Raw genomic sequence first — 26,735 nt, forward strand, 5'->3', positions numbered from 1 at the left:
TGGTGACCTATATTTTTAAGGAGTTGTGCGAGATGAAGATACAGAATGAAGAGTACTACCAGGTCTCGCAGCGGAACAAATTTGATCCACGATATATCAGGACAGGCCCTACGACTCCCTAGAAAACCTCAAAGAAAATAACCAGAGTTAATTAGGCTCTGATAAAGCCGAATGTTCAATAATACAGTAAATACAATGTTACTGTCATCTACCTGGCTGGCACAACAACTCCCTACAAAGCTACAAAACCACAGAGACCCAATTAAATAACCTCAGTGATCTTGATAATAATATAATGATCCCTGCAACAAAAGCTTCGATACAGACAGAACTATAATAACCAGACATGTTGCAATGGATAAACTAGTATTATACTAGTATAGGACACTCCTGTTAATAATAACATAAACCCGCCACGCAAAGGGTTTATATAACAGATCATCCCGCGCTAGCGGGATGATCTGATAAACACATACGAGTGCGCGCAGCGCACGAGTTTTGTGTTAATATGTAATCCCGAAGCGCCAGCTGAGGGATTACATTTATTTAGCCCTGGGCGTGAAGTGTTTATGGATTATAATTATCTCCGGCGATTTCGACAAGGGATTTATACTTTAGAAGAGATTGGAAAGCAGTTCATCAATCTGAATGTCAAACCGATCTGTCATAGTGGAGCAATAGCTTGAACGTTAGCAGGAACAAGAGCTGGAAGGAGAGCAAGCAAAACAATACTATTTTTAGGGCACGGACAAAGGTAGCTGGCTAGTCGCCAACTTCTCACGCCACGCGTTGGAGAAATTCCAAGAATTAGCTGCTTTGGCAACGTTCCCAGGAATTTGCGTGTAAAAGAAGTGGACGGTTACGATGTTTCATATCACGTGGTGCGCTTTCGTGTCACGTGGTATAGACTCGGCGTATGCTATTGGTGGCACGTGGTACGCACGTGACGCGCCCACGTGATCGCGCGTCTAACTGTTCTACTATTATCGAGTTCTAATCAGCAGTATCATTGATTATTGTAAGTCGGAGAATTGAATGATAAACATCAGTTACGACTAAAAAGCGGGCCGGGTTTATACAAATTTCCGGGGCGGGATGATATCACCTTGAGATGTTTATCTAACAGCGGGCCGGGCTGAGTGATAATATGATCCCGCGTCGAAATCCCGGAGATATTTATAATGGAAGTGATGTGGATGCAATAACGGTTATAGTACCAGTGTTATAGCCAAGCACTACTGCAAGCTGTGCATGCTGACCTGTAATTCTCTACTTTCATATAAAGACATGTTGGCATAATGGAGAGAATGGAGACTGGAGAGTATGAAGACTGGAAAGAATGGAAACTGGAGAGAATGGAGACTGAGAGAATGGAAACTGGAGAGAATGGAGACTGGTTTAATGACTTGGTGACACTTATTCTTGTTTTTAATATCCCATCGTGGGGACGTTGTTTAATATATTTGGTGATTTCAGGAGGGTAAAGGTTGCGCAAAGATAAAATAAAGATTGCATAAACTCATAAAAGGTGAAAGGCTGCACAACTACGTATAAATAATCCCTTTGCTTTGTTGGAAAGCATAATTATGGGGTACAACCAATAGTGACGGAACGTACCAATGTACCGATAATAAACCAGCGAGTAGTATTAAAGTATTAACCACAAAATAGCTTTATGTGCAAGTAGACTGACGAAGTAGCCAGTTAATCTGGCAAGTAGCCAGTTAATCTGGATCTGATAGCCGGATGTTTGATCATTCATGAGATACAATATAACTGTCACCCTTCTGCCTGCTGTTATATAGGACACCTGTCATACAGCTCTGGTTGTATTGGTGGTCATTGGGAGGAGAAGTATGGTTACTATAGTTACTAACGTTACTATGGTTACTAACGTTACTAACGTTACTATAGTTACTAACGTTACTAACGTTACTAACGTTACTATAGTTACTAACGTTACTAACGTTACTAACGTTACTATAGTTACTAACGTTACTATGGTTACTAACGTTACTATAGTTACTAACGTTACTATGGTTACTAACGTTACTATAGTTACTAACGTTACTATAGTTACTAACGTTACTATAGTTACTAACGTTACTATAGTTACTAAAGTTACTTTAGTTACTTACGTTACTACAGTAACGTTACTATAGTTACTCACGTTACTATGGTTACTAACGTTACTATAGTTACTAACGTTACTATAGTAACGTTACTATAGTTACTAACGTTACTATAGTTACTAACGTTACTATAGTTACTAACATTACTATAGTTACTAACGTTACTATGGTTACTAACGTTACTATGGTTACTAACGTTACTATCGTTACTAATGTTACTATGGTTACTAACGTTACTATAGTTACTAACGTTATTATGGTTACTATAGCTCTATAGTAAGAGTGATAATCTCTGTATGTATACGTAATGATATTACCACTATCTGTTATATAGACCATAAATCATGGCATTATTATCATTATTAAGCAACAGTTTAGCTCTGTAATAATCATTCGCGGGTACTAGTAGGTAGCTGTACTATAGCCATGCAATATAATCCACTATCCAGATACTGAGATATGAAGGTCGTAACTGACAAGACACTCGTGATTGAACTTTCTGTTCCGATTACTGAAACTTATCACAGAATCAAGTATTTAAACAGTGTATGTTACGGTACACGGTATATGTTAACCTCTGTAATCACGTGAAGTTAGTGAGTTTATTCCTCTATTTGAAGAGAATTATTCGCTATCTGTTATATTCGTTATAATTATTTTTTATAAAATTAGATCCTAACGTTTACTTTTATTCCAAACTAAAATAAAAGCAAGAATGGAATAACATGGATAGTAAAATTTATACCTTATCGGTCATAATTATCACGGACAACTTTTTCACAGACCGAATGTTTCACAAACATAATTATTCACGCTCATGGCCGCCCAAAAATTCATAAAATTAAAAAACTGTGAAAGTTTTGGTGATTTTTAATAACTGTTTTACTCTTTTTCCGAACTCTAGAATGTGACTGAGGAGTGATTATATTTGTTCTAGTATACTAATAAGCTAATATTATAGTAATCACCTACACGCATATCTACGCATATGACACACACACACAAAAATTATTGGAAATATTTACCGGACTTGATTATTCACGGACCTTAATGTCACAGACACTATTATCACGGATATAATTATTCAAGCTAAGGTCTTAATCAGCGTGAACGTAATATCCGTGATAATTATGACCGATAAGGTAGTTAATTACATGTATTATATGAAGGGAGCTGAACGATAACAAGGCACTGTGATACAATATCACGGCAGAGTCACTATTCTGATCAAGATAGATGGAATTCACTCTCAGCTAACTGACTAAATCACCCCAATTATTCCAAATATAGATATTAACCATAATAGCAAGCGCAGAGAGAGAGAGAGAGAGAGAGAGAGAGAGAAAGGCCAACCATACCACCAACTAATTACAAAATCTTCCAAATCGTGCGGTTTCCAATCATACCGATTATTATTCGGTATTTTGTTGTAGCTCCGCGGTAGGCTATCGTAGCGTAATATAGGTGGTAGTCACGTGATACCCATATAAGGAGTATCATTGTGGGGGTTACTGGTTGGGTTGGGTATCTTCGCGTGATATAGATGGAATTACAATTGTGGGGGTTACTGGTTAGTGGTTGGGTATCTTGGCGTAATATAGATGGAATTACCATTGTGGGGGTTACTGGTTAGTGGTTGGGTTGGGTATCTTGGCGTAATATAGATGGAATTACCATTGTGGGGGTTACTGGTTAGTGGTTGGGTTGGGTATCTTGGCGTAATATAGATGGAATTACCATTGTGGAGGATACTGGTTAGTGGTTGGGTTGGGTATCTTGGCGTAATATAGATGGAATTACCATTGTGGGGGTTACTGGTTAGTGGTTGGGTTGGGTATCTTCGCGTGATATAGATGGAATTACCATTGTGGGGGTTACTGGTTAGTGGTTGGGTTGGGTATCTTGGCGTAATATAGATGGAATTACCATTGTGGGGGTTACTGGTTAGTGGTTGGGTTGGGTATCTTCGCGTGATATAGATGGAATTACAATTGTGGGGGTTACTGGTTACTGGTTAGTGGTTGGGTATCTTGGCGTAATATAGATGGAATTACCATTGTGTGTGTTACTGGTTAGTGGTTGGGTTGGGTATCTTGGCGTAATATAGATGGAATTACCATTGTGGGGGTTACTGGTTAGTGGTTGGGTTGGGTATCTTGGCGTAATATAGATGGAATTACCATTGTGGGGGTTACTGGTTAGTGGTTGGGTTGGGTATCTTGGCGTAATATAGATGGAATTACCATTGTGGGGGTTACTGGTTAGTGGTTGGGTTGGGTATCTTGGCGTAATATAGATGGAATGACCATTGTGGGGGTTACTGGTTAGTGGTTGGGTTGGGTATCTTGGCGTAATATAGATGGAATGACCATTGTGGGGGTTACTGGTTAGTGGTTGGGTTGGGTATCTTGGCGTAATATAGATGGAATGACCATTGTGGGGGTTACTGGTTAGTGGTTGGGTATCTTGGCGTAATATAGATGGAATGACCATTGTGGGGGTTACTGGTTAGTGGTTGGGTTGGGTATCTTGGCGTAATATAGATGGAATGACCATTGTGGGGGTTACTGGTTAGTGGTTGGGTTGGGTATCTTGGCGTAATATAGATGGAATGACCATTGTGGAGGTTACTGGTTAGTGGTTGGGTATCTTGGTGTAATATAGATGGAATTACCATTGTGGGGGTTACTGGTTAGTGGTTGGGTTGGGTATCTTGGCGTAATATAGATGGAATTACCATTGTGGGGGTTACTGGTTAGTGGTTGGGTTGGGTATCTTGGCGTAATATAGATGGAATTACCATTGTGGGGGTTACTGGTTAGTGGTTGGGTTGGGTATCTTGGCGTAATATAGATGGAATGACAATTGTGGGGGTTACTGGTTAGTGGTTGGGTTGGGTATCTTGGCGTAATATAGATGGAATTACCATTGTGGGGGTTACTGGTTAGTGGTTGGGTTGGGTATCTTGGCGTAATATAGATGGAATGACCATTGTGGGGGTTACTGGTTAGTGGTTGGGTATCTTGGTGTAATATAGATGGAATTACCATTGTGGGGGTTACTGGTTAGTGGTTGGGTTGGGTATCTTGGCGTAATATAGATGGAATGACAATTGTGGGGGTTACTGGTTAGTGGTTGGGTTGGGTATCTTGGCGTAAAATAGATGGAATTACCATTGTGGGGGTTACTGGTTAGTGGTTGGGTTGGGTATCTTGGCGTAATATAGATGGAATGACAATTGTGGGGGTTACTGGTTAGTGGTTGGGTTGGGTATCTTGGCGTAATATAGATGGAATTACCATTGTGGGGGTTACTGGTTAGTGGTTGGGTTGGGTATCTTGGCGTAATATAGATGGAATGACCATTGTGGGGGTTACTGGTTAGTGGTTGGGTATCTTGGCGTAATATAGATGGAATTACCATTGTGGGGGTTACTGGTTAGTGGTTGGGTATCTTGGCGTAATATAGATGGAATGACCATTGTGGGGGTTAGTGGTTGGGTTGGGTATCTTTGCGTAATATAGATGGAATTACCATTGTGGGGGTTACTGGTTAGTGGTTGGGTATCTTGGCGTAATATAGATGGAATTACCATTGTGGGGGTTACTGGTTAGTGGTTGGGTTGGGTATCTTGGCGTAATATAGATGGAATGACCATTGTGGAGGTTACCGCTCCTACTAAATCGCTCGCCCAAATTTTAAGAAAATTCTTGTGAAAAGGCCCTTGGCGTAATATGGATGGAATTACAATTGTGGGGCAGCGACTACCGAATACCGATGTGCACTGATTGGTTAGTTTGTGTCACGTCGGGTGAATACTGTGTAGGACCTGCACTGCAGGTGCTGTAAGACCAATGTGGGGGTTGTTGGGTATCGGTATTGATTAATATCCGGCAAATCGGCTGGGCGGAATTATGGAACCAACATTATATTCACTAGCAGGAACCCGTATAAGCCTAAAATGGTGTCTCAATCAAGAGACTAAAATAATTATTACCTATTTAATTCGCGTTTTTGACACCACTTGGGGGTCCAAATTTTGGGCTCTAAAACTCCTATTTTTTGGCCAATTTTTATTTTTTTTATGCTGATTTGGAGACTATTAAAGCACTTGACCCAGTCAAAAACGTTTTAGTTTTTTTTTATTTTAAGAGAGGCTGGGCCTGGTTGGCCCACGAGAGGATAGCATATGAATGCTTTGCCTACCTCTGGGGTATGGCAGTCCTGTGGTAGGATGCCAGTGGAATCAAGATGTGTAATCAAGGATGATGGTAAGTGTTGTGGGGTGTGTCATGGATAAACGCTTAAGTGGTGGTTGAGTGTGGAAGAGTGAGGCGAAACAAGACGGCGTTAAAGTAGTCGCTATGTTACACCTGTCTGGTCCAACTCCTCTGGCACCACTAAGCGTTTAGTGTGGTTTGTAAAGTTGACAATGGTGGAGATGTGTTGGTTGTCGAATATGTCATTGACAGAGAGGTAGTAGTCCCGGAAATATTGACCTCTTATTTGGGCAATAGCCGGGCACTGTCCGAGAAAGTGTGAGACAGTCTCCTCTTCGTCGCCGCATTTAGGACAAGCACTTGTGTCTGATTTGCGAATGGTGCGTAGGTGTTTGTTGAGGCCACAATGTCCCGTGATGAGGTGCACTGCAGTTCTATAATTTTGTCTGTTGTTACTGAGTGTAGTGTTGAGATTTTTGATGATGTTGATGTTTTTATGTCCAAGTGTCAGTTTAGTGTGTCTGGGACCATCAGTAATCCATGATTCTTGATTAAGTTTTGTGACTTTGTCGTTGATCAGGCGTTTGATGTAAGATTGTGGAATTGGGCAATTCAAAGTGGATTCACTGGTTGTACCATTTTTGGCCAGCTCGTCTGCTTTTTCATTACCCCACAATCCAATGTGTGCAGCTATCCATCTGATCTCTAAGGTGTTAGTGGATCCGAGAGTATTGAGGGTGTCGTAACAGTCTCTAGTAGTCCTACTCCTCGTTGAATGTGAGGATATAGCTTGAATAGAGGAGAGACTGTCTGACCATATGATGATGTGTGTGTTGGTATAAGTTGATAGATATTTACAAGCTTCGATGATGGCAGTGAGTTCAGTTTGATAAACGGTGCAATAATCGGGAAGCTTGAATGATCTTTCATCTAGTGTAGTGTTGTTGTTGTCTGTGGTGATAATATAACCAGCCCCGCTACCTGAGTCTGTGCGTGACCCGTCTGTGTAGCAGGTGATGGTTTCACTGGGGATGTTGTCGATGGTGTTTTGGAGTGAGCCTCTATATCCAATGTTGTCAGCTCCAGGAGTGGTGACCGTGAAGCGTCGTTCAAGCATCATGGTTGGTATAGATAGGTCTCTCTCTGCTTTGGGTGGTATGTTGAGATCTACCATGAATTGTTTGTTGATAGTGGTGTGAGTTGTGATGGTACCTTTTCTGGGGGCGATAGTTTCGAGGGTTAGGCTTCCATAGGCTTGAAGCCTGGCTGTGCCCTTTGCTGCTTCACCTCTCAGGAAAAGTATGATTGTATATCTTTTGTATATCTTTGCGGAAAGTCGCGTTAAAGTTGATGCCGTGGTGTCAGTAAAATGGTACGGAACCCTCCATATATATCGTCTCGCTTTATATATAGTAAGATATCAAATGTAGTAAATTTTATGATTCTATTAAAATTTTCGTGCAATTTGCCACAATTTATATTAAGATCTTTTCAAGTTCTGTCCTAGAAATGAAAAACTTCGTCTGATTGTCCCATTACTGAGGTTAGATATCTCCCAACAGAACTTTTTGTACACCTCTACGAAAATTTGGAATGATCTCATCCCCTATGTATTCGAAATATGTGATGCTAATGAAGATGGGATAATAACCCCGGGTTCTTCCAAATTATATCTCAAATTCTACATCCGGTACGGCTCTGCACACATGATATCTCTCTCTGCCATGAAACATGGCTAACTATGATTTAAAACTTCAACCTTAACAAAAACTCAACTGGGCTCTCTTGTGTCATCAAACTAGACCAATAAGTAATTTTAGATTATTATATTTTTCTATATTTGTACAATAAGTATATTGACGTATAAGTGGATGGTTGAGGGGGTTTCAAGCACACGTCACTCTCAAATCCAAAGATAAGCAGTGGCCTTCATGGGCACTTCAAACCTCTTCAAACCTCCCCTGATTTATTTATTATATTTATTGATATTGTTTGTTTGAGCCGTGAAAATAAATATTTGTTTTATTAAAATATTTGTTTTATTAATAGTTTAAAATTGGGAATGATATTTTTTGTGCAGTGTTTATACTTTTTAAAGTACTGAGCGCGTTATTCATATTATTATTATAGGAGCTACAACACCATTATGTTCTCACAGCAAAATATTACATTTATTATAATTAATACTACCTAAATAATAAATCTTACCTCGACTTAGAATTCTGGAAATCCGCAGGGGCTGTTTCCCTGAAATAGATAGAAAATAAATTTAGGTCAAATTGTTTGATAATTTAAACAAAGAATAAACTTACAAAATGAGATATCCAGATGCTTTTTAAAGCTGTTTGACTTAATAATGGTTTAATTGTTGCTTATTGATTGTGAGTTGCCGTTATTTGAAATTAGAAAATGAAAGCTTTAACTAAAATCGAAAGTTTTTGGGATATAAAATCATGATTGATTCAAGGTGGCCCAAAATTTAACATGTAAAATATGTCAGATATGTCTTTCTTAGAAGACCACGCAGCGCCCGATATTCCCCTGCTTAGTTTCTGTGACCTGACATATACATAGTTAATTCTGTATAGTGTATATTAAGTTAAATGCTTGCAGTTATATAGTACTAGTAGAATTAAAATTTACAATTTACAATTTTACATTTTACAATCATATCATCATAACAGTTATTCAGCGGAGAAGAAGATGCAAAAAATCATTATTCACAAAAGAAGATTAAGGTCCGTACGATTATTGTATCAATTTACACTCGGCTGCGCCTCGTGCAATTAATAGTGTAATCGCATTATACACAGTTAGATTAGCGTATATAATCCTAGTCCGGTTAATATTATAAGGCAAACATCAATTGGTCATCAAATCATCCGAAAATTGCAAATATTAGCAACATATTTGTACATGACTAATATTATAATGTAAGTCCATTAGAAAAAACGAAGAGAACATAAATTAGATTTACCAGCAACACGAATCAGTAGCATGTCAGATTTAATTGATTAATCGTTTGATAAATTAATTAATTCTCTCAGATTCTGCTTGAGTATACATTTTTCAGCGAGAAGAAGGAGGTATGTTGGTGCAAAAAGGCTCGTTAGAGTATACAGCAGCATGACACCATGATAGCTTGGCTAGAATTTAGAGACAGAAACAGAAACTGAAACAGAAACTGAAACAGAAACTCAGAAACTGAAACAGAAACTGAAACAGAAACTGAAACAGAAACTGCAGCATTCTATACTTACGGTACTGGTTATCATCTCCGTCCAAGTAATCACTCTCTGATGGGAAATGTTAGGTATAATAATTTGGGGACTTTTCGTTAAATGTAATGTGGGACTTTAGGTTAAATATAATTTGGGGACTTTAATTTAAATATAATTTGGGGACTTTAAGTTAGTCAAGGACTTTAAGTTAGTTAAAGACTCTTTGATGGAAAATGTTAGATATGATAATGTGGGGACTTTAAGCTAGTCAGCTATAGGCTTGCACGTTTTTTGCTGAAGTGATATTTTTGCGATTCACTATTTTCGCGAAGCAACAAAAGTAAAAGTGCATGGTTAGGAATGATGAAAAATATCGATTTCAGTCATGATTCTTCTTTAATTGTTACTCTTAATCACTATAATATTTCTATATTTTGTGTTAAAATGAACGTATGATAGTATGATGAGAATAGCAAATCAAAAATCCACTTCTCAAATTACATTCGATTAAAGAATTAAGAATATCGGACCGTTTTTAAGAAGTTCTTCAATTGGGGTGAATCTAATCGTCTTTAAAGAGTCATCCTTCCCAGCTGGCAAAAACGAAGATATTGCTAAAGATCTACTTTTTAACTTAATACGAGCGGCTTCCTTTTGTTTTTGTTTCTTCTCGGCCTTCGATTTAGCAATGGATCGTGCAATTCGTGCTGCTTGCATGAGTAGGCTCGGATTGAAATTCCGTAGAAATTATACCAAATTCATATATTAGTAATGCCTGATGATTTCAAATCGTTCCGATAACAGAAGATCAAACTGACATGAAAATAACTAGCAAATTTCAAAAGTGTGATTTAAATCAGATCGTGCTATACTACTATATATACTCTAGTAGCAGGGAGTATACCTAACTAATACCGGCTCAAAACCAATTAACACATTAGCAAGATGGGCTTAATGGCTTTATTTTCGGTTTAATTTCTCCTAGTTAATAAGATAATCAGCTAATTGCCATGACAACCCCACTATTTCCTGCTCAGTATGACTGAGTAATACTGAGTCAGTATTTCAACAAACTAATTCACACCAAATTCTTCCATCATTTTATCATTATGTACGGTAAGCTAGGTAAGGTAAGGATACCTAATTATTATTAATTATGCACGCGTCGCCCCACGTGCCATGCAGTCCACTGGACTGAGTCCAGGCTTAATGCCATCTGACCCGTGAAGCCTAAGTATAATATCATTTGTAATATTTAAAAAGCTTCCCTAATTACCTACCAACTGATTACCTTATTGGACCTTATTCGAAGGGACATTAGTTGAACGCTGGAGGTCCTAGCGTTTATCCAAGTTAAAGTCCGTCCAAGTTAAAGTCCGTTGAAACTCATGTTTAGGATATGACAACTTTTTAATTTCAGTCAATCGTAATTTCTATCATAGGATTCGGACTAAACTATATCATTGGATCAATGAAAAACGAGTTAGTATACAATTTAAATATTTTAAGAATCACATTATGGCATGCAGATCACTTTATTGATCTTCAGCTTCCTCGTTCACTTTTTAGGAGTTATTATTTACCTCCACATCTTGCAAAATTTTACACTGAAATGCAGGACCGAGGTGGTCGAATACAAAATTGTTTTCAAAAAGCAGGTATTCCGTATTACTGATATGCTTTAAGCATGGAATATTTAATGCATGATAACCCATTTGAGGAAGATGACCTGTGATATCATCATCAAATCTGGTCATATTTCGTATCTGTTGTTTTTAGACAACTTCCTTAATCATAGACACTGATCTACAGATATTTTGACATTTTTCATTGTTTAACGACTGCCTTTCTTGCTCATTGTATGAAAAATTGATTTACAAATTATCTGCTAAAACTTTAAAAACGTCAAATAAAAAAATGAACAAATTTGGATTTTTTATTGTTTTGAATGCCTTCGAGCGTTCATTTTAATGTCCGTTCATAATTATGTCGTTCATTTAATGTCCAGTCAAATAAGGTCCGATAAGGTATTTATAATTTCACCTAATATTGTAGACGTAGTATCGGAATCAAGGTTGTTAAATACGTCAAATTTTCGTGAAAGAATACGACTTATTCGGTTCTGGTAAAGAATACGTCGTAATACGCCGTAATACGGTAATTTCTATGGATTGTTAAATACGTCCACGAATACGCCATAATACGCCGTAATACGCTGATTTGTCAAAATTAAACATAATTACAGCTGCGCGCCACCCTCATCATTGATCATGCATTAAAGGAGTGCAGTTATACATGATAACTTAAATTTGTAATCAAATTTCATGGATAATCCGATAAACTAACATTTTTTGCGAAATTATCAATTACATATTAATACATATTTAATGATTTTGATGTTCAGAAATTAAAGACCGTCCGCGATCAATTTCAACTTCAAGCCACACCTTTTCGTAATACGTCAATTTTCGAGGATTAATACGTATTCGTATTCCAATACGTATTCCATCCTAATACGTATTTAACAACCTTGATCGGAATCTATAACGGATCTTTTATGGGAGTTAAACAGCGGGTTTATAGACGGCTGTTAGGTAACACTTAACAGCCCTTTAACAGCCCTCTAACAGCCCTCTAACAGCCCTCTAACAGCCCTCTAACAGCCCTCTAACAGCCCTCTAACAGCCCTCTAACAGTCCTCTAACAGCCCTCTAACAGCCCTCTAACAGCCCTCTAACAGCCCTCTAACAGCCCTTTAACAGCCCTCTAACAGCCCTCTAACAGCCCTCTAACAGCCCTTTAACAGCCCTCTAACAGCCCCATAACACCCTCTAACAGCCCTCTAACAGCCCTCTAACAGCCCTTTAACAGCCCTCTAACAGCCCCATAACACCCTCTAACAGCCCTCTAACAGCCCTCTAACATCCCTTTAACAGCCCTCTAACAGCCCCATAACACCCTCTAACAGCCCTCTAACAGCCCTCTAACAGCCCTTTAACAGCCCTCTAACAGCCCCATAACACCCTCTAACAGCCCTCTAACAGCCCTCTAACAGCCCTCTAACAGCCCTCTAACAGCCCTCTAACAGCCCTCTAACAGCCCTCTAACAGCCCTCTAAAAGCCCTCTAACAGCCCTCTAACAGCCCTCTAACAGCCCTCTAACAGCCCTCTAACAGCCCTCTAACAGCCCTCTAACAGCCCTCTAACAGCCCTCTAACAGCCCTCTAACAGCCCTCTAACAGCCCTCTAACAGCCCTCTAACAGCCCTATAACAGCCCTATAACAGCCCTCTAACAGCTTTATAACAGCCGGCGCTTAAAATCTGATATGGAATACCCACTGCTTAGATCTAATGACTGACTTTATTAGATATGCACAAAAAAACCAATAAAAACCAAAAAACATTTGAATAAAACCCCATTCTATAAGTTACCTGGTCCGATGTAATTTTCAGGTGACAAATCTTGTCCCAGCATTGTGTCTCCTTCACTCGCGTCTATAGACATGCCGTTCTTCAGCTCTCCCAGACCCATTTGTATACCTTTCTTCTCCTGAGGGGATGGAGTTTATTTAGAAACTTTAAGAATATATCCCCTCTCGAAATGGAGTTTATTTAGAAACTTTAGGAATATATCCCCTCTCGAAATGGAGTTTATTTAGAAACTTTAGGAATATATCCCCTCTCGAAATGGAGATTATTTAGAAACTTTAGGAACATATCTCCTCTCGAAATGGAGTTTATTTAGAAACTTTAGGAATATATCCCCTCTCGAAATGGAGTTTATTTAGAAACTTTAGGAATATATCCCCTCTCGAAATGGAGTTTATTTAGAAACTTTAAATTTAGGAATATATCTTCTCTCGAAATGGAGATTATTTAGAAACTTTAGGAATATATCCCCTCTCGAAATGGAGTTTATTTAGAAACTTTAGGAATATATCCCCTCTCGAAATGGAGTTTATTTAGAAACTTTAGGAATATATCCCCTCTCGAAATGGAGTTTATTTAGAAACTTTAGGAATATATCCCCTCTCGAAATGGAGATTATTTAGAAACTTTAGGAACATATCTCCTCTCGAAATGGAGTTTATTTAGAAACTTTAGGAATATATCCCCTCTCGAAATGGAGTTTATTTAGAAACTTTATGAATATATCCCCTCTCGAAATGGAGTTTATTTAGAAACTTTAAATTTAGGAATATATCCCCTCTCGAAATGGAGATTATTTAGAAACTTTAGGAATATATCCCCTCTCGAAATGGAGATTATTTAGAAACTTTAGGAATATATCCCCTCTCGAACTTTTTTATTGCTTCATGACACTATGTTACCACTTCATTGAAATGTTATCGTAGGTTTGATGAAACATACTTCGTGTTGCTCAATCTATGAATTTAAAAAAGACAAATAAATAATTTAAACTTTAAATAAACTTTTCATTTTCTCCTCTACTTCTCATCTTACTCAGTTCAAAACGTAAATTCACCATTGTACATCACAGTTTTTAGAAACACGGGTTAGAAATGCACGATCAAGGGCCGACCGAAAATAATTTCCATTTACTTCCTGTTTGTTGAATAAAAATATGAAACAAAGCAGTACGTGATCACAAACAGGGAAGCGCGTAAGCCCCTTTTTAAATTTGTTCATAAAACTTGGATGATATTTGTAAAACCCTCCATAGCTCTATTGACGCCCATTGCTTTCTTTAAGCGAATTATTAGAGTTACTATACTCGCTCACCACTGCTGACTGCCACTGAATTAGATTTACTATAATCGCTCACCACTGCCACTGAATTAGAGTTACTATAGACGTCGCTCACCACTGCCACTAAATTAGAGTTACTATGGTCGCTCACCACTGCCACTGAATTAGAGTTACTATAGTCGCTCACCACTGCCACTGAATTAGAGTTACTATAGTCGCTCACCACTGCCACTGAATTAGAGTTACTATTGTCGCTCACCACTGCCACTGAATTAGAGTTACTACAGTCGCTCACCACTGCCACTGAATTAGAGTTACTATAGTCGCTCACCACTGCCACTGAATTAGAGTTACTATAGTTGCTCACCACTGCCACTGAATTAGAGTTACTATAGTCGCTCACCACTGCCACTGAATTAGAGTTACTATAGTTGCTCACCACTGCCAAGTGCCACTGAATTAGAGTTGCTATAGTCGCTCACCACTGCCACTGAATTAGAGTTACTATAGTCGCTCACCACTGCCACTAAATTAAAGTTACTATGGTCGCTCACCACTGCCACTGAATTAGAGTTACTATAGTCGCTCACCACTGCCACTGAATTAGAGTTATTATAGTCGCTCACCACTGCCACTGAATTAGAGTTACTATAGTCGCTCACCACTGCCACTGAATTAGAGTTACTATAGTCGCTCACCACTGCCACTGAATTATAGTTACTATAGTCGCCCACCACTGCCACTGAATTAGAGTTACTATAGTCGCTCAACACTCCCACTAAATTAAGGTTATTGTAGTCGCTCACCACTGCCACTGAATTAGAGTTACTATAGTCGCTCACCACTGCCACTGAATTAGAGTTACTATAGTCGCTCACCACTGCCACTGAATTAGAGTTACTATAGTCGCCCACCACTGCCACTGAATTAGAGTTACTATAGTCGCTCAACGCTGCCACTGAATTAGAGTTACTATAGTCGCTCACCACTGCCACTGAATTAGAGTTATTGTAGTCGCTCACCACTGCCACTGAATTAGAGTTACTATAGTCGCTCAACACTGCCACTAAATTAAGGTTATTGTAGTCGCTCACCACTGCCACTGAATTAGAGTTACTATAGTCGCTCACCACTGCCACTGAATAAGAGTTACTATAATAGTCGCTCACCACTGCCACTGAATTAGAGTTACTATAGTCGCTCACCACTGCCACTGAATTAGAGTTGCTATAGTCGCTCACCACTGCCACTGAATTAGAGTTACTATAGTCGCTCACCACTGCCACTGAATAAGAGTTACTTTAGTCGCTCACCACTGCCACTAAATTAGAGTTACTATAGTCGCTCACCACTGCCACTGAATTAGAGTTACTATAGTCGCTCACCACTGCCACTGAATTAGAGTTATTATAGTCGCTCACCACTGCCACTGAATTAGAGTTACTATAGACGTCGCTCACCACTGCCACTAAATTAGAGTTACTATGGTCGCTCACCACTGCCACTGAATTAGAGTTACTATAGTCGCTCACCACTGCCACTGAATTAGAGTTACTATAGTCGCTCACCACTGCCACTGAATTAGAGTTACTATTGTCGCTCACCACTGCCACTGAATTAAGGTTATTGTAGTTCGGTGCAGATATGAGATTATAGATCATTTCTAATTTCTACCAGTAAAGAGCTGAAAGAAGGACTTGTAATGTAGGAGCTGTATCTCTCTGTTATTATTTAACTGTCACATTTCAATAGATGTGGATACTGGCGGGGAGGTGATAATTGTTTGTTTACATTAATAGTGAGCACATGTTAAGCAGGCTGAGGAGGTGATCATTGTTTGTTTACATTTTAGGTCGAGCACATGTTAAGCAGGCTGATGAGGTGATACATATTTTGTATTATAGAAGGCTTGTAACACTTGTAACGCCTTCTTGTTACCCCCCTTTGAGGGCCCCGAATTAATTTCTGAACGAAAGCTCAAAAATAACCGAGAAATCGACCTTCTTATTAACTCATTTTGATGACCGTTTCTAACCTAAAATTGCACGAAAAATCGATTTAGCTAGGTTTCAAAACCTATAAACACTTCCTTATCCCTCAAAATTGATGTTTTATAGTTTAGAATGCGAGCAACAAGCAACATATATTTTGATCCTTCGGTTCTACTGCAGCTCTTGACCTAGGGCTGAAACCGAAAGATCGAGGCAATCCTCACCTTAACTGATCGAACTTGAGCGAAGAGCAGAGTACAACAAAACACAGCAGGTAAGTCATTTTGGTGACTGTTCCTCACCTGTACAACGTTGCACGAGAAATCGATTTAAGTTGGTTTTACAACCCAATAACGCTTCCCTATTCCTAAAATTTTTGTGTTACTCAAACAAAGAACATGATGATTCTGCAAAGAACAAGGAGATCATCTCGTTAACAACTTGAACAGGTTCTATCACAATTTTCAGAGCAGAGCACGATAGCAAAGTCAAAAGAAACAAAATAAAGGTAGGTAACCAACACAATGATATAACAATCACAATAACAACTGAATTAAATTTATTCGGACGACGGGCAGCCCTGATGTGCTCCGTGATCCTGACCAATTGTAAAAGAGGTGCTATGTCACGTGACGCAGATCCGTCCAATCACAAACAGGAAGAGTGAGCAGAGGGACATTATATCGTATGTTTACCTTTCTTATCTGTTCACTCGAAATATGAGATTTTTCTGAACGGGCCCCTAACACTAACAGTTAAAACCAACTTAAATCGTATTTATATTTTTGTATGCTGATTGTGAATCACCCAACTGATGCTCCTCTGGCGAGATAACATGCTATGACCTATGATTTCTAATTTCTCGTTAAGGTTTCAGCATATGCTTAAGTTAGAAATCGGGTTTGTGTTAGGGTTAGGGTCATAATTGTGGGTGGTTAAGGTTTCAGAGCCATCTAGAGAACGTGTTGAAACGTCACGTATCAGTTGAGTGTAGAGTGATTAATCATCGTCCGGTTAGTTAAGAATAAGCGGAATAAAAAGCGAATTAAATTTCAGGAGTTACACTTACACTTAACATCCCAGCGGGGATGTGGGGCAAGACTCAGTTCACGCCGGAAGAAGTAGCAGCCAGCAGAAAAGTCAGCATCGCCCGCATCCACGTGGAACGCTCCATTGGCTATCTGAAGCGGTACAAGATTTTGGGAAACAAAGTTGTGGCGAAGATGTTGCCTTATCTCAGCGACATCGCATTCGTGTGTGCCCAACTTGTCAATTTGAACCCTTTTTTTAAGGGAGGTGGACAGTGATTTTAAAAAAATGACCAGGTCTACTTAAATAACTACAAAATTATGTTAATGTTCTGTTCTGACTGGACAATAAGCACTACAGTCAGTTGGGGGAGAGACCAACACACTATCAAGATTGTTTGACTATCGTAAACAACCCCCACCCTCCCCCCCCCCCCCCCCCCCGTCTGCTGACTATTCCTGTTTGTGATTGGACGGATCTGCGTCACGTGACATAGCACCTCTTTTACAATTGGTCAGGATCACGGAGCACATCAGGGCTGCCCGTCGTCCGAATAAATTTAATTCAGTTGTTTATATTGTGATTGTTATATCATTGTGTTGGTTACCTACCTTTATTTTGTTTCTTTTGACTTTGCTATCGTGCTCTGCTCTGAAAATTGTGATAGAACCTGTTCAAGTTGTTAACGAGATGATCTCCTTGTTCTTTCGTTGCAGAATCATCATGTTCTTTGTTTGAGTAACACAAAAATTTTAGGAATAGGGAAGCGTTATTGGGCTGTAAAACCAACTTAAATCGATTTCTCGTGCAACGTTGTACAGGTGAGGAACAGTCACCAAAATAACTTACCTGCTGTGTTTTGTTGTACTCTGCTCTTCGCTCAAGTTCGATCAGTTAAGGTGAGGATTGCCTCGATCTTTCGGTTTCAGCCCTAGGTCAAGAGCTGCAGTAGAACCGAAGGATCAAAATATATGTTGCTTGTTGCTCGCATTCTAAACTATAAAACATCAATTTTGAGGGATAAGGAAGTGTTTATAGGTTCTGAAACCTAGCTAAATCGATTTTTCGTGCAATTTTAGGTTAGAAACGGTCATCAAAATGAGTTAATAAGAAGGTCGATTTCTCGGTTATTTTTGAGCTTTCGTTCAGAAATTAATTCGGGGCCCTCAAAGGGGGGTAACAAGAAGGCGTTACAAGTGTTACAAGCCTTCTATAATACAAAATATGTATCACCTCATCAGCCTGCTTAACATGTGCTCGACCTAAAATGTAAACAAACAATGATCACCTCCTCAGCCTGCTTAACATGTGCTCACTATTAATGTAAACAAACAATTATCACCTCCCCGCCAGTATCCACATCTATTAGATGGTCGTGCCACTCTTCAATAAATTTGGTTGATTCCTGATGAACAATCCGTCGCAATCGCAAATATAAATTTCCCGATGTAAACATGCATCATGGTATTTTAGCAACAATCTTTTACTGTCGGCATGAGGAGTTAGCTAGAAACTAATAACTTTCAAGCGGTGTCTAGTAAATCTTACCAGACGCACTCCCATCAGTCAAGACGTTCGCCGATAATACTAGACATAATATGATATATTGCGATGGGCGGAAATTCACAATTTGTTCAGGAAGAATGAGATATTGTCGGCGCATGCAATGTTCTTAACCTTCATTAGTTTGTTCTTGTGTACCTTCTGTTTGATCTCTTGTCTAACTACTCATTGATAAGTTTCCGCCGTTAACCAATAAGAGAGGACACTGATTTTTCTCATTTAGCTTGAATAAGTGAAGCCTTATTACTGGTAACTCTCTTTAGAATTTTTACAAATTGTGACTACTTGTCATATTAGAGCTCAGGATGTTAGGCGTTTGTTTAACGTCCATTTTTATAATCGATACAATATTAAAATATTAAAGACCCAATGTTATTATGTTAATTTCAAAAAATCGAATGCCCCTTAGAAGAAGATGAAATTAAAATCATTCCTCGTTAGATTCCCTACACAATATAATCACTAATTCTTTCCGGAAACGGAATAATGAACCTAATCCCGGTCGACCCTTGAAGAGTTGATAGAAAGAACACAATGAACACTTGATGATCCACTGATATATTGCATACCGTCTAGGATACACTTAACAAAGTTTCTCTTCTATTTATTTCCTAAATGTACGTGAAATATACGTGTAAAATACGTGTAAAATTCACATCACGGTCCTTATTTTTTACTCACCATTTTTTTGACATGAAAAGTTATACGTCACATTTTAACAATGAACATAATATTAAGTTACACGTTTTGTGACACTATACATATATTGCACTTTTTACTGACAACTCATGCATGACCGGGGAGGAGGGGATAACTCACCATGTCCAGTCGCTGCTGTTCCTGCATTTAATATTATAATAAAGGTCTGGTGTTGAACATTCATTATTACCATTACATCATGGTTCCGATACATAACGTCAGTAATACTAACTAATTCAATATTGAGATATTGCACTAATTCAATATTGAGATATTGCATAGGATCATGAAACCCATTCTCTGCTAAGAATATCACCTTTTAGGGTGTGATATGTAATGGAGAGGCTGAGACGTGGTGTACATAGACGTTGGTGATAGTGGGAAGGTTATCCATTTCATAAATAAGTATTGAGTAAGTATATACTATATAATAAATACTCTTTATGAGGTCTCCCTGACCCTAGTTTGATACTTTGAGAGAAGGTATTGCCTGGTCCCACCATTACCAACGTCTACACTGTGGAGCTAGTTGAAAGTAGTACACACAGGTCAATAGCAGGTACAACATAAAGAGGTGATCGTATTGTAACTATACGAGATAGAACGTTAAAGTACGACTACGATCACGAGATAGAAAGTTAAAGTACGACTACGATCACGAGATAGAACGTTAAAGTACGACTACGATCACGAGATAGAACGTTAAAGTACGACTACGATCACGAGATAGCACGTTAAAGTACGACTACGATCACGAGATAGAACGTTAAAGTACGACTACGATCACGAGATAGAACGTTAAAGTACGACTACGATCACGAGATAGCACGTTAAAGTACGACTACGATCACGAGATTTACACCACCTCACAGATATCACGTGACTTACCCACAGTTCCTCGCGTTGCTTCTCCTAAAGTCAAATCAGTAAGTTAAACGTTTTTGTATCACTAACATGTTGGTCAATTGATCGGTTAATCATCAATAACTTCTATATAATCGATAGATATTACAGTATCATCAGAGAGGACGTTATATGTAGCGATATGGCTCTATTACTTCTTTATCTTATTAATCAAAACTTGGAGTTGTTTACGAAAACCTGGGCTAATTCTCTAACTGGTTAAATAGCTTGTAGCGGTCACTTACGTAGCATGGAAAATACACAATGTTTTCTGACATGAAGCAAATGAGCACTATTACGCTTTTTGGGATAAATTATACACGGTTTTTGGCTTACCATCTCCGCTCTTTGTTTCTCCTAAAGTCGTGTAAAAGATATAAGACATGGAGTGTAGATACATGCTTCACATGATGATAATGGTAATGCAGCTATCAACATGGTAATAAATAAGAAGTCAAGGAATTACTTACCATTTCTTTTTGCTGCTTCTTTAGCGCTTTCTTCTTCCTCTTCTCCTCTCTGCAATAATCAAAGTCAAGTTATTTAGTTAAAACTTTCCTCAATGTTTAAAATCTGATGGGAATATTTTGGCTCCTTTTTAAACCCTTCCCGACTTTTTGACTCGCCTCCACCCCGATAGTAATCAATTCGTTCGTCAAGGATCTAATTTCAATATTTCAATGAACCCTTAACATGCATAATCTGCATAATGTTTAAAAAGAGGTTAATATTAACAATGGACTGAAATCGTAGGTGATGATATTATGGGCTCAACCAAAAGAAAGAAAGCCAACATTATAAAATCCTCATAAATTAATGATTATGATAATTATGATAATTTGCCCTTAATTCCTCCTGATTAACTTACTCCTCATTTTCAACTGAGTTGAGTCTACTGGGTTGATTTCTACTATTTTTCCTGATAGCAGTCCGATGATAGGAAAGTCGAGCAGAACGGGCCGCTCTGGCAGCATGCATCTTCTTCAGAGAGAGAGCAATTAAAAAGTATGCTATAGCCAGATCCCTGCCTCCAAAAAATAAATTTGAAAGCTTTATGAGCCTATCAGAATAGCAAAATATGGGTTAACCAATTTCTATCAATAATTGGAAAACCACTCAACCGAATATGATTCAGTAAAGTACTGTAATGTTTTTTAAGTCCTTAAATACATAGTATTTATAGTTGAGATGATAATCACATTTTCCACTATAAAAATCAAAACAAGGAACATTAATTTGGGTATTAGACACTCTGTACACAAGTACTGTGGCACGCACCATGAAAATAGGGCTCAAGTCTACCTTACTATAATAGTCTATTGATTGAACTCAAGCAATAAGAAGCTATATAATATAACAAGGGAATAAAACGTTAAGTTCCTGAACAACGACGCTAATACAAAATGATGACTATACGGTACAATGGCTATAACAATTATAAAATTAGCAACCACAATAATAAGAGGACGAGTTAGCAGATTGTTTGCGGAGTTAGCAGCCCAACAATTCTTCTCCCCAGCCAGATGCTTAATTACTGACTTATTGCTCTTTATTGCATCTCTTCCTTACCTTAAATGGAGTCAATAATTTGAGTGATTGCGCAAATTACATTCGTTAACCAATTACATACACAAGTGAGGACAGGAAAACAATAAGCTATATCTGTATATGTGTCTTTGTGTGTCCGGTCAAGCTGGAAATGTTGGAGAACATTAGCAAGGATAGGAACTTGGGGAATGGGCTAAGTGTTGGAGAACATAAGCAAGGATAGGAACTTGAGGAATGGGCTAAGTATGTAATTTAGTTGTTGAGAGTGAGATAAGTTATGTAAAATGCTAAAGTGACGCTGACAGAGTCATTGAAGAAGAGCATTGATGGCCGCTGCTAGAATGCTTAAGATGGCACTGAATATAAACTGGAAGCAGGACAAAACCAACAAAGAAGTCTATGGCAACCTGCCAAGAGCAACCATGAATAATTGCTTGCTACTTTGAGACACAATTCATGGAGTACTAGCCTACGAGCTGACACGGGTCAAAACGACACTGGAGAAATTGGAGGAAATGTGTTGGATAGAGTTCTGTGGAGACAACGCATCGAAAATCGGACGCTGAAGCCGCCCTAAGTCATGCTAAGTAGGTCAAGATCGAGGTAGGACCTGTCGTGATATCATGGATCGCTTAGGTTCCACCAGGATCTGGTAGTCCTCACACTGGCCGTTGGGGCAGTGTGGTCGAGGTTGGGGTAATATGGTCGAGGTTGGGGTAATATGGTCGATTGGTCGAGGTTGGGGTAGTGTGGTCGAGGTTGGAGTAATGTGGTCGAGGTTGGGGTAATGTGGTCGAGGTTGGGGTAATGTGGTCGAGGTTGGGGTAGTGTGGTCGAGGTTGGGTAATGTGGTCGAGGTTGGGGTAATTTGGTCGAGGTTGGGGTAATATGGTCGAGGTTGGGGTAGTATAGTCGAGGTTGGGTTAGTGTGGTCAAGGTTGGGGTAGTGTGGTCGAGGTTGGGGTAGTCCGGTAGTGTGGTCGAGGTTGGAGTAATGTGGTCGTGATTGGGGTAATGTGGTCGAGGTTGGGGTAATGTGGGTCGAGGTTGGGGTAATGTGGTTGAGGTTGGCGTAATGTGGGTCGAGGTTAGGGTAAATGTGGTCGAGGTTGGATAGTGTGGTCGAGGTTGGGGTAATGTGGTCGAGGGTTGGGGTAATGTGGTCGAGGTTGGGGAAGTATGGTCGAGGTTGAGGTAGTGTGGTCGAGGTTGGGGTAGTGTGGTCGAGATTGGGGTAATGTGATCGAGTTGGGTATGGTGGTTGAGGTTGGGGTTAGTGTGTTGAGGTTGGGTAGTGTGGTCGAGTTGGTAATGTGCGAGGTTGGGGTAATGTGGTCCGGTAGTGTGGTCGAGGTTGGAGTAATGTGGTCGTGATTGGGGTAATGTGGTCGAGGTTGGGGTAATGTGGTCGTGATTGGGGTAATGTGGTCGAGGTTGGGGTAATGTGCTTGAGGTTGGGCTAATGTGGTCGAGGTTAGGGTAATGTGGTCGAGGTTGGGATAGTGTGGTCGAGGTTGGGGTAATGTGGTCGAGGTTGGGGTAATGTGGTCGGGGTTGGGGCAGTATGGTCGAGGTTGAGGTAGTGTGGTCGAGGTTGGGGTAATGTGGTCGAGGTTGGGGTAATGTGGTAGAGGTTGGGGTAGTGTGGTTGAGGTTGGGGTAGTGTGGTTGAGGTTGGGGTAGTGTGGTCGAGGTTGGGTAATGTGGTCGAGGTTGGGGTAATGTGGTCGAGGTTGGGGTAATGTGGTCGAGGTTGGGGTAGTGTGGTCGAGATTGGGGTAATGTGATCGAGGTTGGGGTAGTGTGGTTGAGGTTGGGTAGTGTGGGTGAGGTTGGGGTAGTGTGGTCGAGGTTGGGTAATGTGGTCGAGGTTGGGGTAATGTGTTCGAGGTTGGGGTAGTGTGGTCGAGATTGGGGTAATGTTGTCGAGGTTGGGGGAGTGTGGTCGAGGTTGGGTAATGTGGTCGAAGTTGGGGTAATGTGGTCGAAGTTGGGGTAATGTGGTTGAGGTTGGGGTAGTGTGGTCGAGGTTGGGGTAGTATGGTTGAGGTTTGGATAATACTGCAATATAGTCGAGGTTGGGGTAATGTGGTCGAGGTTGGGGTAGTGTGGTCGAGGTTGGGGCAGTGTGGTCGAGGTTGGGGTAATGTGGTCGTGATTGGGGTAGTGTGGTCGAGGTTGGGGTAGTATGGTTGAGGTTTGGATAATACTGCAATATAGTCGAGGTTGGGGTAGTATGGTTGGTGATTCCTCAATTCCTCTGGCACAAAGAAAGCGGTGCTGTATATGTATATTTCCTATTTTAGCCTCAAAAAGAGGAGCACGTCTAGTTCAATATGTATGACATATAGGACAGCTTTCCTGAGGGGAGGGTTCTAGAGGTGACAACGAAAGAAAGACGTTCAATGTTTTGCTTAAACTAAACGAAATCCTCTTCTCCATAAAACATGTTACATACGATTCACTATAAAACAGATAACTGTAACTCAAATATTGCAAATCATTGGATGGGTTTTAATAAACTTGGACCAGGACAAGCATGACGCAGGATCTTTTAAAACGTGATAACGGTTTGTTAAACGAGTTTTAAAGACACAGATTCCTTCGACAATCTTCATTTTGCCTCCAACCACCCCTATGTGCATACAAAGAAGCATGCTCCCTACTCTTTAGCCAAGCGAATCGTAGGGGTCGTAACATCATAAAAGATGCAATCATCAAAGTCAAAAAGACGCCTTGAAGCGAATGATTGGCATAGTAAAGAAAAAGACAAAGGGACAATATGAACACATCATCAACTTTAGTACTAATATTGACGGATGATACGGTCTAAGCTTCTTCGAAGGCAACGCGCGCCGGGTCAGTCCATTAACTTATTAACAATGGCTAACCCCCCCTCCCCCCTAACAATGGCTAACCCCCATCCCCCCTAACAATGGCTAACCCCCCCTCCCCCCTAACAATGGCTAACCCCCTCCCCCCAACAATGGCTAACCCCCTCTCCCCCTAACAATGGCTAACCCCCCTCCCCCCTAACAATGGCTAACCCCCTCCCCCCTAACAATGGCTAACCCCCCCCCCTAACAATGGCTAACCCCCTCCCCCCTAACAATGGCTAACCCCCTCCCCCCCCCAACAATGGCTAACCCCCCCCCCCCCCCTAACAATGGCTATCCCCCCTAACAATGGCTAACCCCCTCCCCCCTAACAATGGTTAACCCCCCTCCCCCCTAACAATGGCTAACCCCCTCCCCCCAACAATGGCTAACCCCCTCTCCCCCTAACAATGGCTAACCCCCCTCCCCCTAACAATGGCTACCCCCTCCCCCTAACAATGGCTACCCCCTCCCCCCTAACAATGGCTAACCCCCCTCCCCCCTAACAATGGCTAACCCCCCTCCCCCCCATAACAATGGCTAACCCCCTCCCCCTAACAATGGCTAACCCCCCTCCCCCTAACAATGGCTAACCCCCCTCCCCCTAACAATGGCTAACCCCCCCCCCCCTAATAATGACTAACCCCCCCCCCCCCTAACAATGGCTAACCCCCTCCCCCCTAACAATGGCTAACCCCCTCCCCCATAACAATGGCTAACCCCCTCCCCCCTAACAATGGCTAACCCTCCCCTAACAATGGCTAACCCCCCACCCCCCCCCCCCCCCCTAAAAGAAAGGAGCATACTATCAGTTGCCTGACCGACACGACACACGTTTTGAGCCAAAACGAGCATTACCCCTCAATCTCAAGAAACCATGGCAAGTCTATATATGTGGCTCCAACTTGTTTATATAACCCACAAAATTAATTTAACGTTGCCCACATTCCACAAGCATATGGTTTCGCGTCACAAGCCTACTAATGCCTAAAAACCAAAGCTAATTAGCTTCGGTTATACTTATTGATAACTGGAAATTTTGGACCTTCGGCATAAAATAGTTATTTAAATGTTAACGGTGAATTTGATAATGAATCTTAATTTATCTTCATCAGTTTATTTGATTCAATAAAACAAGCGGTAACATGGCCGGGACTCTGCAAGTACAGTAAGGTCTTCGAAGTCTCTAATTGCTTAATTGGCCACATAACCATATCGTAATAAAGCCACGATTTACCACGCTGGAAGTTAGGAATCTTTAGATATCATCTTGAAGTTTAATTGATCCACCATTTCGTTAGAGTGAAGCTCATTAGAACTGTAAAACACTTAGATGCAGCGTATCTACAAAATAATGTTTACTCACTTTTGTTTCTGTTCCATAGCATTTCGATGCTTGGCGATATCCTTGGCAACTCTGGCGGCGTGCATCTTGGTATCTTATGTCCAGCTAGTCTTGTTATAGCTACAGAAAATAAATACGTGTTAATGTCTTTCTAAAATGATTGGTTGCATTATGCGTTTCTATAAATATCACAATATAGGGATTAAATATTTCATTGCACCAAGCGTTACAATTAAAAACAAGAAAAACGGAATGGAGAAGTTTTTTTCTTTTTTTCTAAAAAGGAAATATGTCGGTTTCTTCATTTCCGCCGTTATTTTTAACAGTTATACTTATAATGATGACCAAAAACTATTACATTATGTGTTAAGACATAAATTTAATAATGATTTGACAGTCGACAGTTAACGTACAATTTCTTTTGCCGATAAATAATCATTTTATGAACATCTCAATATATTACTTCATTGAACATTGGACACATTATTATATGTAAT

The 26,735-nt window shown here is 40.0% G+C and overlaps 2 protein-coding genes across 8 annotated transcripts in view; both read right to left on the bottom strand.

Moving 5' to 3' along the window:
- Nucleotides 1-26,360, bottom strand: part of LOC134824269 (calmodulin-like) — an 80,440-nt gene extending 54,080 nt beyond the window's left edge. For 2 of the 7 annotated variants that reach the window (XM_063836053.1, XM_063836052.1), the window contains exons 1-8: nt 26,260-26,360; nt 20,940-20,988; nt 20,806-20,826; nt 20,455-20,478; nt 19,687-19,707; nt 13,007-13,124; nt 9,613-9,648; nt 8,561-8,599 (exon numbers count right to left, since the gene is read on the bottom strand). In XM_063836053.1, coding sequence (XP_063692123.1) covers nt 8,561-8,599; nt 9,613-9,648; nt 13,007-13,124; nt 19,687-19,707; nt 20,455-20,478; nt 20,806-20,826; nt 20,940-20,988; nt 26,260-26,324 — 373 coding nt within the window. In that variant the 5' untranslated portion in view covers nt 26,325-26,360. The remainder of the gene's footprint in view (nt 1-8,560; nt 8,600-9,612; nt 9,649-13,006; nt 13,125-19,686; nt 19,708-20,454; nt 20,479-20,805; nt 20,827-20,939; nt 20,989-26,259) is intronic. The other 5 variants (XM_063836054.1, XM_063836055.1, XM_063836057.1 and 2 more) reach the window with 3 other exon arrangements.
- On the bottom strand, nt 14,871-18,867 carry LOC134824459 (uncharacterized). The gene is made up of 4 exons (XM_063836365.1): nt 18,853-18,867; nt 17,345-17,456; nt 15,019-15,569; nt 14,871-14,882 (listed from the first exon to the last, which is right to left on the bottom strand). Exons 1-4 carry the CDS (start codon nt 18,865-18,867, stop codon nt 14,871-14,873), a joined length of 690 nt encoding a protein of 229 aa, XP_063692435.1.
- Nucleotides 26,361-26,735: the final 375 nt, after the last annotated feature.

This window comes from Bolinopsis microptera, chromosome 12 (assembly GCF_026151205.1).
Source record: "Bolinopsis microptera isolate Bmic1 chromosome 12, MBARI_Bmic_1.0, whole genome shotgun sequence".
In the NCBI taxonomy this organism is placed as follows: Eukaryota; Metazoa; Ctenophora; class Tentaculata; order Lobata; family Bolinopsidae; genus Bolinopsis; species Bolinopsis microptera.

Bases quoted from the DNA above. Each gene is read 5' to 3' on its own strand.
- LOC134824459 (XM_063836365.1), bottom strand. The intron at 15,570-17,344 runs GTAAGTGTAACT...ACTCTTATTCAG, and splicing joins TCCCCGCTGGGATGTTAAGT to TGGCAGTGGTGAGCGACTAT.